General features: G+C 36.9%; 1 protein-coding gene across 3 annotated transcripts in view; it reads right to left on the minus strand.

The window, feature by feature from the left end:
- Positions 1-6,773: 6,773 nt before the first annotated feature.
- Positions 6,774-13,238, minus strand: part of LOC148062327 (bromo adjacent homology domain-containing 1 protein) — a 47,297-nt gene continuing 40,832 nt past the window's right edge. For all 3 annotated transcript variants that reach the window (XM_087778743.1, XM_087778744.1, XM_087778745.1), the window contains exons 4-7: positions 12,596-12,755; positions 12,425-12,504; positions 8,465-8,556; positions 6,774-7,079 (exon numbers count right to left, since the gene is read on the minus strand). In XM_087778743.1, coding sequence (XP_087634869.1) covers positions 6,890-7,079; positions 8,465-8,556; positions 12,425-12,504; positions 12,596-12,755 — 522 coding nt within the window. In that variant the 3' untranslated portion in view covers positions 6,774-6,889. The remainder of the gene's footprint in view (positions 7,080-8,464; positions 8,557-12,424; positions 12,505-12,595; positions 12,756-13,238) is intronic.

Here is a 13,238-nt window from a genome sequence, read left to right on the forward strand (position 1 = left end):
AAACAACTTAAATTAAAGCACAAGTAACACACATTTTCTACTACTATTTGTTTCACTGGGCAATTCTAAATAATATAGTATATTAAGTAAACAATATTTTGTAAATGAAATAAGTTCATTAAGTGTGTTGTATGTTCATCTAAACAGCTATTGATCTATTATTTTAGTTGATAAATCAGTAATATGACAACACTTCACTGTGTATTTCACATCGACGTGCGTCATCAAACGGGGTTAATGGATCTTCATGTTTGACCCCCTGTGGTGTCGTCATGGATCCTGTCGCGCTCTGACGACGACACGGCCTCGTGTCTCGCACAGACTCGAGGGATCAGCGTCTGTTGCTATGTTACGATGAGAAACTAATCAGCTGCTCCGCGGCTGTTATCCTGTAACCGACACTTGTGCCAAGTCTGTGTGTGTGTGTGTGCGCGCGTGCACGCCGCTCCTAATACCACGAGGCCTCGGACGGGGATGAAGGCCAGATAATGAGTGCGTTGACGGAGGAGAGAGAGAGGAGTGTTTACACCTGTCGGTATTAGAATGAACAGATGAACACGCTCTCGTTAGTGCTGTCGGTAATTGTGGCTTCACTGAGGCACTGACAGGCGACTCACTGCTGACCTCCTGTGGAACGTGCGGGTCATGACACCTTTAACTCGATTTTTTTTATTTGACAAAAGTATCGTTGTGAAGTTAATAAAAATACGATACAAACACAATGTCACGATAGAGGGACATTTATGAAGGTAATATAAATGTGTTTTAAAAGTTAAGACCAAAATTACTATATTTTACCAAATATTTAATTAAATGTATTGTATTATGTTTCAGTTATTTACAATAATATTACATTCTCCACTCATACATTTATGTATATCAGCCTTTGTGTGTTTTTCTTTCAACATTTTCACTTTCTTTACTTCAGCTTTTTTGTGTACCATTTTTTTATTGTGTTTATTTATTATTATTTTAACCTAATTATATTATTTAATGTTTTTCATTATGTTTTTTTATTTTTAATATGAGCTATTTCCTGATATATTTCGTATAAATGTTTCATCTTTTCATGTGAACTACTTTGCCAACTTAAATTTTTCCTAATGCGCAAATACTATGTGTATCTTAATCTTTGAAGATCACCTTCCCTCCCTTCAATAAATGATGCTGTGTGACGTCCAAATCCATTTAGATTTGACAAAACGCTCATTATTTATAAAGTGAGTGAGTGTGAAGGCGCTAAATAATGTTGACAAACATGTCAAAAGCCTTAGTTTTCAACAGAAAAGAATCTGCCGAGAGAATCTAGAATCTAACAAGAGGAGCCTTTGATTTGATTGGACAAGTCCAAGTATTGTAGCTATTATGAGGCAGAAAACAGGCAAGTGTTTATTCATACTCGGACTGAAGTCATGAACTGTTCGTCATGAAAGAAGGAGAAATATCGAAGATACAAGACTTGACGATTGTTCACTAAGAAACGAACGAGTGGACGTTCTTATTTTCTTACAATGATACATTGAAATTCCACTGAAAATATGTATCTGGTCGTTGGTCGATCAAGTAAATAGTTTTGTTTTTTAAAGCAGCAATATGTAAGATTTTAAGTATTGTTTCTGGCTCCCCCAAGTGTCAGAACAGTGTAACTGCAATGCCATAGAATCTCCGTGGTCACAGAACACTTGCACATTCATTGAGATAAAGGATCTTGTCGTGTCAGTTTCTGGTTTTGTGCTCAAGACGTATCTCAGTACTTCATATGAAAACACTGTCTGTGACAGACAAGTTACGTAGTGAATAAACGTATAACAATAAACACTGGATAGTTCTACTACATGAGTGACGTGCTTTAAATTATCATTATTATTATCATGAAGGTCTGCTTTACTATGAGACTTTTCGTTGATAAACCAGAAGGAAAAGTACTGAAATTGAAATGTACACAGTATCTACAAATATCAATCTTTTTTTTAATTTGTTTTTTAAACTTGATGATGGTATTATCATATTATTATTATTGTATTTCTACCTTTTCTAGTTTTAATGTGTCGCTATTTTCATGTTTGTTTACCGAGTTCCGTATTTATGAATAAAACATGCATCTTTTCCCTTTCTTTCATTTTTGCCTTCATCTTTATTTCCTCACTTCTCGTTTATGTATCCGGTACATTTATCCACTTCATTTAATTTTGAATTGTGATGAATAAAAAACACACACAACTTTTTTTTTTTTCACAAAGAACTTCAAATTTATAAATATTCTTTCCATAAACAATAAATCAGTAGGTATGTTATATAAGCCTTCAAAAAAATCATTTCAGAGAGCATGACAAAGTGACAATATCATACACACGTTTTGCTTCTCTACTCCAAAAAATATCTAGCTTTATATCCCGCTTTTTCCTCCAAATATATCAAAATATATGTCGAACATTAAGCATCTACGGACCACAGGAAGCTGAATCTCATGGGTTTTTGACCTTGTGGAGTGTTTGGACGCCGTCCTCTCCTGAGTGCTGGCCCGGCCTGAGAGTCATGGCGCTTCTGCCACTAAGTGCATGCAAAGCTGCTATGAAATCAAGTCACATAAATAAGAACATACAATCTAGTCCATGCTTTGATTCAAGGCTGGCCAGCACGAGGTGGGGTGGGTGGTGGGTGGTGGGTGTGGGGACCACTCAAGGCCATGTCCTCCTGACCCATCATCTATTAGAACAAGGAGGGACAGCCAGCAGGGGGCGCACTACTAAGACTCCTGATCAGCATGACAACATCAACACACGTCTGGAAGGAAAAAGGCCAGCAGATCCGGACCGTGCAGAGGTCGAGCTCATCTGAAGGAAAACGGACTTTATCGTATCTTTTAATTCAGATGGGAACCAATCTGGTGGATCGAATTGAAAAAACGTTTTTTGAACTAGACATACTTGATCTACCGGGGCGTCTTTTAGATCGATTAACTGATCACAACGTTTTCTAACACCAGTTACAGTTTTGGCAAAATGTTAAGAACCACCTTCGATCGCTTAAGATGGAATTTAAATTAAATATATATTACATTAAGTATATAAAAAAGGGTGGTTTCTGAAATCTAAAGTCAACATTATATTAATGTATTAATCATCAAATAATTAAAATAACTGTAAGACAAACAGAGGAATCTCTTGTAAATCCATTATTTCACGATCTCAGCAGAAAACAAAGCATATGTTGTTAGCATTAGCAAAACACCAGGTAAACTGATATAAGATAGATGAGGCTACATTTAAAAAAGGTTTATGGAGGGGAAACTTTTGCTATATATTTTAGAGAATATAATTTTCTGGTAATATTGGTCCATAAATATTTTTTTTGCAAATTGGGGCAGGAGGCAGGGACACCCTGGACAGGAGGGCAGTCCCAAGGAACCCTCAAATTATCGGTGGTCCTCAAATTTTTGCCAAAGCCTCAACCCTACCCTTAGAACTCTACCAAATAAACTCTATCCTGACGACAAAATAAACAGGAAGTAGTATATATCAGATCGACAACATTTTTAAATAACTTAAAATTCAATTCTCGATATATATCATGTTTTCGTTAAATATGCGTCTTAAATAAAAAAAAAAATATTACAGATCTCGCAAAATATACCAACACACTGTGCATCAGCATTATTGTTCGAATCCAAAAAGAAAAGAGCGCCTCCTGGAGTAAACTCAAGATATATACACCTCGATACACGACTCTCTCCGCGATGACATCGTTCTGTGATTCTTTCATTTGGTCAAATTTCATTGGGAAATACCTTCTTTTTTTTCAGGATTGGTTCAGTTTAAAAATAGTCCTTCTAAAAAAATATTGCCACTTTAGGAAATTGACATAATAAAATATTCTTAATAAGGAGACAATGTAAAGTAGGAGAATATATCTTTATATTTATATATATTACGTCTTTGAATCTGGGCAATTATAGAAATATGATCATTAGAATCAGGATTTCGCTCCAGTAGAGTCGTCGATGGCTTCAGGTTATAATCCAATGTGAAATTATGATATATATACTCGCTAACTTTACTCCACTTCCGACAGGGTTGAAAAGGCAACAACCCGACACACACACACACACACACACACACACACACACACACACACACACACACACACACACACACACACACACGCACACACACACTGCCTAACATGGAGCTACGATCGCCTCACAGATCCCTTTTAGGACTACACACACACGACCAAATATTTATACTTCTGCAAGTGAAAAAAAACAACATATTAATGACTCGTAAGTTTTGGGTCAAAAAGGATGTCCTCTGACTCATCCTTCACCGGCGCCATAACTCGATTCAGGTGAAGAACCAGAGGAAAGAGGACCAGTCGGTCCAAGGAATGAATTAGTGCAATATAAGGATGGAAAAAAGTAGCAACAGGACGTCCTTTGGCTTGTTTTAGGTAAAGTAGTTCTATGGAATGACCACAGGGGTCAGTAGAGAGGGTCGTTTAAAGGTTAACTATATTAAGAATAAGAAGCTATTTTAATATAAAACTATAGTATTAGGTTAACTGAGAAAAGCCAATGGATCACTGAATGGAACTACTACTACTGCAGCTGGCCAGAAATACTACCGGGGTACTTGTAAAGAGGCCCTTTTCAAAAAGATATGGCTGTAGTTAATTGTTGGCACTGATATTCAAAATAAACTACTGCATATTTCCTACACTTCCTGTTTGTGGCATGAACATTTTCAAATAATTAGACGTCTTTACCCTATAGTTATGTACTCTCTTGTTTTCTAATAAACGGTTATTTTAGAGCTGCAAGATATTCAAGAGTTTAATTTAAAAACGATAAATATTTTTTGAATCCTCTAATAACAAATTAAATACGATACAATAAATAAGGATTTCATAGAATTATTGGAATTATACAAATTTTCAACATTAATCCGATCCTCCATGTAACGTGAAATATGCGACGACAAAAACAACTGTGGTCTTTCACAAAAGCCTCCATTTCTAAAATTGTTAGCGTAAGGTTTATAGTTAGCTTTACTTTGTAAATAGTTTCAGCTTCATCATTAACATTTGTTATTTTCTTTCGCTTTCTTAAAAGCTTCATTTTTGTCAATATCTTGAGCTATTTCATTATCTTTAGCTTTGCTATATCATTAGCTTGGACTTTTTCAATAGTTTGAGCCATTTCATTAGCTTCAGCATCAACGTCAGCGTTGTCATTAGCTTGGTCAATAGCTTTGGCCAAATTGTTATCTTTGTCAATAGCTTTTGCTACTTGATTAGCTTTAGCTTTAGCTATGTCACTAGCTTAATCTTTGCCAATTTGCAGTCAAATCATTAGCTTTGTCAAAAAGCTTCAGCTAACCAATTAGCTTTAGCTTGGTCGACAGCTTTGGCTATGTCATTAGCTTGAGCAATGTCAATAGCTTTAGCTAAGAAATTAGCTTTCGCTTTGTCAATAGCTTTAGCTAAGAAATGAGCTTAAGCTTTGTCAATAGCTGAGCTATGTCATTAGCTTTAGCTTTGTCAATGGCTTTAGCTAGGAAATTAGCTTTCGCTTTGTCAATAGCTTTAGCTAAGAAATTAGCTTTCGCTTTGTCAATAGCTTCAGCTAATTAATAAGCATAAGCTTTGTCGATAGCTGAGCTATGTCATTAGCTTTAGCTTGGTCAATAGCTTTAGCTAAGTCATACGCTTTAGCTCTGTCAATAGCATGAGCTATGCTATTAGCTGTAGCTTTGTCATTTAGCCTTTTCCTTAAATACAGCTTCGTACACTTTGAAAAAGTGTTTTTCATACTTCCAGCCGCCTCATGTCAAGCCACTATTTTCTGTGATCGATGACGTAATATGAGGGTTTTTAAAGAAAGTTATTCTGGTGTGAATCATTCGTCAATATTCAGAAAGGCCGTGGTGATATCGTGAATATATCCGTCATGATTTTCTGAGATCCAGGACTACAAACGACCTGAAGCGGACACAGATTTTTGAACCGGCAGCTCTTTGTTATCGTTGTGTCAAAAGAAGAGCTTGTGCGGAACGATGAAAAGGTGGTTATAATTCCACCAGGCGTCTCTTCATGGGATCCATCTCTAAAGTCTGGGGGTTCCTGGCCTGAGACACTAAAATCAACCCTCCTCTTAAGTGGCGAGCAAAAGATCTGCCTGACAAACCTCTTTCATGTTCCGTCATTTAGCTCGAGTGGAGATGAAAACATCTCCATCGGAGGACGGAAGGAGAGAGAGAGAGAGAGAGAAAAGAGAGAGAGAGAGCGAGAGGTTCCTCTAAAGCTGCTCGTTTGGTTTGATTGCCTAAAAGCCTCCTAAAAAAAAAAAAAAACGTTATCCACAGTGACAACGCTCCCGCCCGCCCTCTCCCTCGACACTCGCCGGAGTTAAGCTGAAATCAGGAGGACTTAAAGACCACCCTCTTGTGTTCCTCGGGAACCGGACCGTCCCGGGGAAGCCGCCGGTCACTAATGGAAACGAAACATGATTGTGGCGCTGAGACGCCCACAGGGGGGACACACCGGTCGAGCCTGGCGTTCGGCATTCCATGGCAGGCGAGGGGTGGGTCGGAGTGAGAACGCTCCTGGCTCTCGTTGTGGTGAAAGCTGATGAATGAAACTTCACTTCCTGAACCCAAAAAACCAGGAAGTGTCGGGAACCAATCGTTTTCCTCGGTCAACTAAAGGGATCTGTGCTTCATAAACGCTTCATCTGTCGTACCCTCCCCCCCTCCTCCCCTCTCCCGCCCGCCGCCCTCACATGGGGGGAGTGATAAGGGGGGGTTGGGTCGGTCAGTCAGTCAAGTCCTTCAGCTCCTGCAGGACCAGGAGTGATGATGATTGACAGGGCAGGGGGGCGGACCCGCACTTCCTACTGCAGGTTCTTCAGGATGCGTCCGTAGCGGAAGTCGTAGACGTGCCGACATAGATACACCAGCTCCGGGTCAACGTCTGTGGGCAGGCAGCGGTGGGACGGGGGGGCGAAGTCGGAGCAGCAGGGCACCATTCGGGCGCCGCCAGGTGGGGCGCCTTCAGCACGCCGCTTCACCAAGGCACAAAATCTACACACACGACACAACAATCTCATAGTTATTATATATTAAATAACAATATAAATAACAAGCATTTACCCTTTAGGTCGATTTTTCTTCTTAGTTTTTAAAAAATTGAATGCTTAACAAATTTTTACCTTTTACCATATATGCCGTATTTTGTTGTAACAAAATACTTTGGTATGTTAAACAAAAAAAATATTTTATATATAAATATATGCTTGCTACTCTTAATATCCTTAATCAAGAGTTACTTGTATATAAAAGTTGAAAACACATTTTTCAAATTGTTCCAAGATTCTTTTTTTTTCTATACATTTAAAAATAAGATTTATGTTAAGTCAAAGATACTAAAAACGTATATAATAATGATAATAAAAGTACAAAATCAACACCTGAATTTAAAGCAAACACATTTTTAAATTCACATTTTTCATTTACTGGTCGACTGGAGGCACTAGGACCACACAGAAATACACTGTATCATGATACACCATCTTCATTTTGAAAGGCCACTAGATGGCACTGCTTTAAAATCTTTAAATATCATCTACTATTCCAATGAAAGGTGGCATCGTTTTATACTGTAGTGGCCTTTTTTAATGAAGAAAGTGTATCATGATACAGTGTCTTATAAAGCTGTTTTGAAGAAACGCTATGGGTTTATGCAGTTTGTGTCTCTAAATGTTGCTAACAGGTCAAAGTTGAGAAGAGGAAAGGATAAAGTAACGCCATGAGGTAGAAACAGCATCTCAAAGTCCTCCATTACTTCTGAGGGGTAACAGAATATTACAATATATAGTGATACTGTAGTAACAAGGATATATTTGTAGTATTGTCTGAGTACTTGAGTCTGGAGTTGCAGAATTTACAGACCACATGACTCCTGAACCAAAATATGTCCAAACATGAGCTTTAAAAGCTTCTGGAGTCGACTGTATCCTCTCGTCCTCAGTCAACGCCAAGATTTTGTGGCATTTAATTTTTCCTTTGGCTGCAACTAAGGATATAATGACCAGCGGCCACAAGTTTAACTGCAACACTAAAATGATCAAAGCAAAGAATATTTGCATGTTAATTGTAAATAACAAAAAAAATAAAAGTAATTTACTTCTCACATACTGTATTGGAATATAATCCATAAAATAACCATGATTCAAATAATATATTATTAAAAAGTTTCAGTGCAAAATGTTGTAAAAACTAATAAAAACATAAACACACAAAGTATAAAATATGTATTTGTTTCTATATTTATATTTTTCATGTTGTTCTCGAGAAGAAGAAATAGTTGTTTTTTTGTAGGTCGTCACCGATTCCCTTCAGTGAAAGAACAATCGTCACCAGGCCGTGAGAGTTGTGGGTCAGCAGGAGGTGCGTAGTTGTGTACTCACCTACAGTACTGGGCTAAAGGGAGGACGTAGCATCGGTCCTCGATGCAGGCCACGCTGTTCTCGTCCTGATGTCGAGAGGCGAAAATCTCATTCTGCAAAACAGCAACAGAACAATCTCACTTCCTGCATTTGTTTGCCATCACGGCCGCCTGAAATAGCACTTGCAGAGCAAAAAACCAAATTGCTCATGAGTAATGTGTCTGTGAGCGACAGTCAAACCGAGAAGCTTCCACTCCTTCCATCGTCGACCGTAACACGAGCAGGTTTTTTTTTTTTTTTTTTTCCTTCTCAAGGCCCATTTCCTCTGTGTCGGACTCAAGTGCTCCAGATAGCATCGCCTGTGACATTGTGGTTTCACCGAGAGGTTCGTCGCTATTCAACAGTCTGAAGGCTGCGCCGACACAGATAATGATGTCGCCGCATTATCTCGGCGCTTAGTGTCGACACCTTCTGCGCAGAAACACCTTAAACTTCTTTCTTCATGCCAGAAAAAAAATCCAGACGGAAAAGCGAGCGAACACACAGGGCCGGCCGGGGGGGACCCCGCTGGTAGGATTCGGGGAGGATATTATCACGATGTTTTCATTAGCCGCTAACAAAAGGCTTGTTGTGTTTTCTTTATTGACGCCGGTAGTTACGAGCCGAGCGCGGCTAAATAGGTCTGTCACGGTGCATCGCTGCAGCTCCTGCAGGAGGAGACCCTGATGCTGTGGAGCGAATACATCTGTCATCGAGTCGGGGGCTTCTAAAGCCGGATTAAACCGGGCAGGTTGCATCGGACCGGGTGGAGAAAATCTTTGAAAGTTAGTTTCTGATTTTAATTACATTTATTTTATCTATATCTCAACACTTGCTTGCACAACACTTCCAGAAAGTCTGTACCACAAAAATGAAGAAATCCTCAAGTGACTTGTGGAACCAGATGGTAATTCAGAAAACAGACAAAGGCATTTGTTCTTTGTCCCATCATCTAAATATCCTGAAAACTTCATTAAAATCTGTTTTTTTTTTCTGTTATTTTGCGACAGATCAACTACTACGACCACAAAACCTTGGCAGAGTTAATATAAAGAAATAAAATGCACTGTACTGTAAATTAAATCAAAACGTATTCATTACTATTTGTATTGTTTTTAAGATGATTATACATTGTTCAAATAAAATAGTAAGTAATAGTTATTTGGAAAGCGCCTTGCTAGACCACATTTAAAAAAAGCAATACACATTTAAAAATACCTACAAATTTAAAAACTCTAAAAGTTCAAGACAACATAAGACAAACACAGGAAATCAGGGAAAAGCCTGAACAAATAAGAATGTTTCAAGATGTTTCTTGAAGGAGTCAGTAGATTCCATCAATGTGAGTTCTTCTACTAGAGCGGCTCGGATTTCTCGTTATCTGTATTTTAGTGCCGAGTAAAGAATCAACGTGTATTCTTAAAATTCTAAGTGGAGATATGCCCTGTAGTTGGTGCTAAAACCATTAAAACCTTAGACTCAACCTTGGTCTGAGGGCCACATGTGTCCTTTTGACTGTATTTAGTAGTCGGATCTCAAAAAGCTACATATACTATACATTTTATGGGCTACATTCACACCAAAAAAACAATTATACAATTTCCCGAAGGAGATCTCCAGAGGGATCAATAATAAAGTTGATCTACATCGGTAATATGGCGGTCCATCTTCAGCACGTCCATTAGGCTTTTATTTTGAAGAACAGGAAACAAAAAGTTGTAATCGACCAGTTTGTCATTCTTACTCATCAAATACCAAATCAAAAAATCTACCTTTTTTCTCTGATCAAGTTGTGGTTAATCAAAATATAACTTTTTTAGAAATATGAATACTAGGTGGTTTTGGCGAATTTAAGGTAAGGTAAGGTAAGGTAGAACTTTATTGATTGTTTTTTTTCAATAGCCACAGCAAATACAGCAATTTTTCACAAAAAAATAAATATAGCAAATTAATATAAATTAATAAATATAGCAGAATTTATAGAGTTTGATTTAATGTTGAGCCGGAAGTATTCAAAAAATGTCGGCAAAGTTGAGCAAAAATGATCAACAAAGGAAAACAAGTTTTTTTCTGTGCAATAAAAATAATGTAAAGCCATAGACATTTATTTCAGAAATGTTTTAAAACATTAGGTTAGTTAGCTTTTTCCAGTGGAAAGTACACTGAATATAATTGATATGTTGTTTTCTAATTAAAATACCATTTCTTAATCATTTAAAAAATAATCTGCTGCACACATTTTATTTGCTCCTTGTTTTCAATCGAAATATATAGAGCACGATGGAAATCTTTATATTAACTCCAAGCGAGATTGCAGTATTCATGAATATATCACAGCATTTTTCTTTCCTTCTGTTAACTACACGTCAGTTATTCCACGGCAAAGATGCTTTTAATAAAAAAAACCCTCTGCTTTTAAATTAGGACAGTATTTATTTACCATCTGTGTCAGTCTGCAGGGAGTTAAATCCTCTACACATCTCAGTGGTGGGTGATTTCCACCGACAGCGAGTGATCCTGATGGATTACTGCGCCGTCGTAGGTGGGATGTGATATTAACAATTACACAACACAGCTCGCATCCTTATCGCTCCTAAAGCCTTTTTGATGAGCTCACTGCTGCTTTAATAGAAAGCAGATATTGCACTTTCAGTAATGAGACTTCGTCGGTTGTTCTGTTTATATTTGGAACGTGGTGGGTGTTGGTTTGAGGCCCTCAATTAAATCATAATGTCACATGTCGGGCAACATGTAATTACTAAGTAGACTGTATGCTATTATTAAAGAGGCTTATCACCCCCCCTCAATACTCACTCACACACCCTCTTTATTTGAGGGTCATTGACTGACATATTTGACAGATTCCCCGTGAAATCACTATATTTTTATTGATGTTAACCATGTATTACTTATGACATTAATAATGGCTATTTAAGGGCTTATTTCAATAGTAATAATGTTTCTCGATTGTTGGACTAAGGACGGCCCTTTTAGACGGATGTGGGTAAATGTTATTATGTACTTATGACAATATATTATAATTGTCAAAAATCTAGGTATAACTTATTTATTTGAGACTTTATTTATATATTTTTGGGTTTCTACACATTTAAAAAAAATAACTGCCTTTATATTATACTTAGATGTTCTGACAGTTTGCTATTATTTACTTACATTTTTATTTTATAATTATTTTTTTTTGTCCATCAAAAGAAGACACTTTTCCAACAACATGGACTATAAAGAACGTGAAAGTCTTTAAAACACTATATAAGAAACTCTATATTACTATTTTTGTTTCTTTTTATTTTCCTTTTTAGGTATTATTATGCTTTTTTTTATTGTTTATACCTATTTGGGTTTATTTTGCTGTAATGTCTACTTTCTGTTTTTTATTTCCATTAAACCATTGTTGTTTATAACTGATAAAATCAAAGTTTAAATTAGTGGTTGAAGGAAATAAAAAAAATGGATAAATGATAAGAAATTTAATTTAATTAATAAAATAAAGGAATATAATATTTTAAAAAACACATGGAAAAATATATTCATGTGTTAAGACTGTGTCTTAAGCTTGTTATTTTTTTAAAATGTTTATACATAATACAAACCTTACAGCCATCACAATATAATCTTTATTTAGTTAGTGAAAATAGTGACTTTAAGTCATCAGTTAACACTAATAATAAAAATCTTTAGAAATAAACCATTTCTAAATGTAATTCATCATTACACCCACACAGCAACAATAACCTTGTATTTGTTTTCTACTTTAAAAAGTCATATTTACAGACAACCAGCAACAGTAAGGGCCTGCTGTGAACATGATTTAGCAGTTATTGCTTTTTTTAAATAACAACGACCAACAAGTCTGTCGAACGTCTGCAAATGACCAACTGGTTGAAGCTATAATGAGACGAGTTAATATTTTGAAGGTCTCACCTGACAGTGAGCGCTGGGATCCCGGCCTCCCTGCGTGTGTTCGGGTCGGTAGTACCAGAAGAGGCTCATCATCAGCTCTCCTGCCACGGAAACACAACATGAGCCTCCTTGTTCACCGGAGCGTGCAGACGAACCGTAGACGTTTCTCGACACCCTGCCGCCCTCGCTCACCTGTTTTCGGGTCTTCCCACAGAGCCGAGATCTTGGCAACGTAAGGGAGCGACTTCTTCCTGGGGCCGGACCGAAGCAGAACCGTGTCTCTGACCCGGATCACTTCACCGTCCCTCTCGACTCCCTCGTAACACTGCCGCAGGGCGGACTCGTCCTCTCCCTGAGACGCACAGAGACACACAAATCACCATCTGAGTAGAAATGTGCAACAAATATTTGAAGTATTTTTAAAGCGTGAGGTCATCATGTCGACAGGTTTTACTTTGTACTCAGAATCAAAAACAGTTTTTTTTTGTTGTGTGGATAAATGATTAAATAAAATATTAATTGCTAATATTAATTTAAATAAATAGCACATTCAAAAAAAATATATATAAATTAATAATTATGATTCAGACTTTTAAGAAAGGGATAAAAATACCTTTGTATATTTCCCATCTTTAATTACAATTACAAGAAAATTTGTGATTTATTAAAAATGATTCATAGGCACAGTAGGAAGCACTTGTTAAGTTTAATATTTATATATAAATAAATGGGTGTTATATGAAAGTAATGAAAATATAACAAACCCATGAGAACAAGAGAACAAAATCTAAATATTTTTAGGCATTTCCCACAAATATTTAAATGTTATTTAAAA

The sequence above is a fragment of the Callionymus lyra genome, chromosome 17 (assembly GCF_982586985.1).
Source record: "Callionymus lyra chromosome 17, fCalLyr1.hap1.1, whole genome shotgun sequence".
Lineage (NCBI taxonomy): Eukaryota > Metazoa > Chordata > Actinopteri > Syngnathiformes > Callionymidae > Callionymus > Callionymus lyra.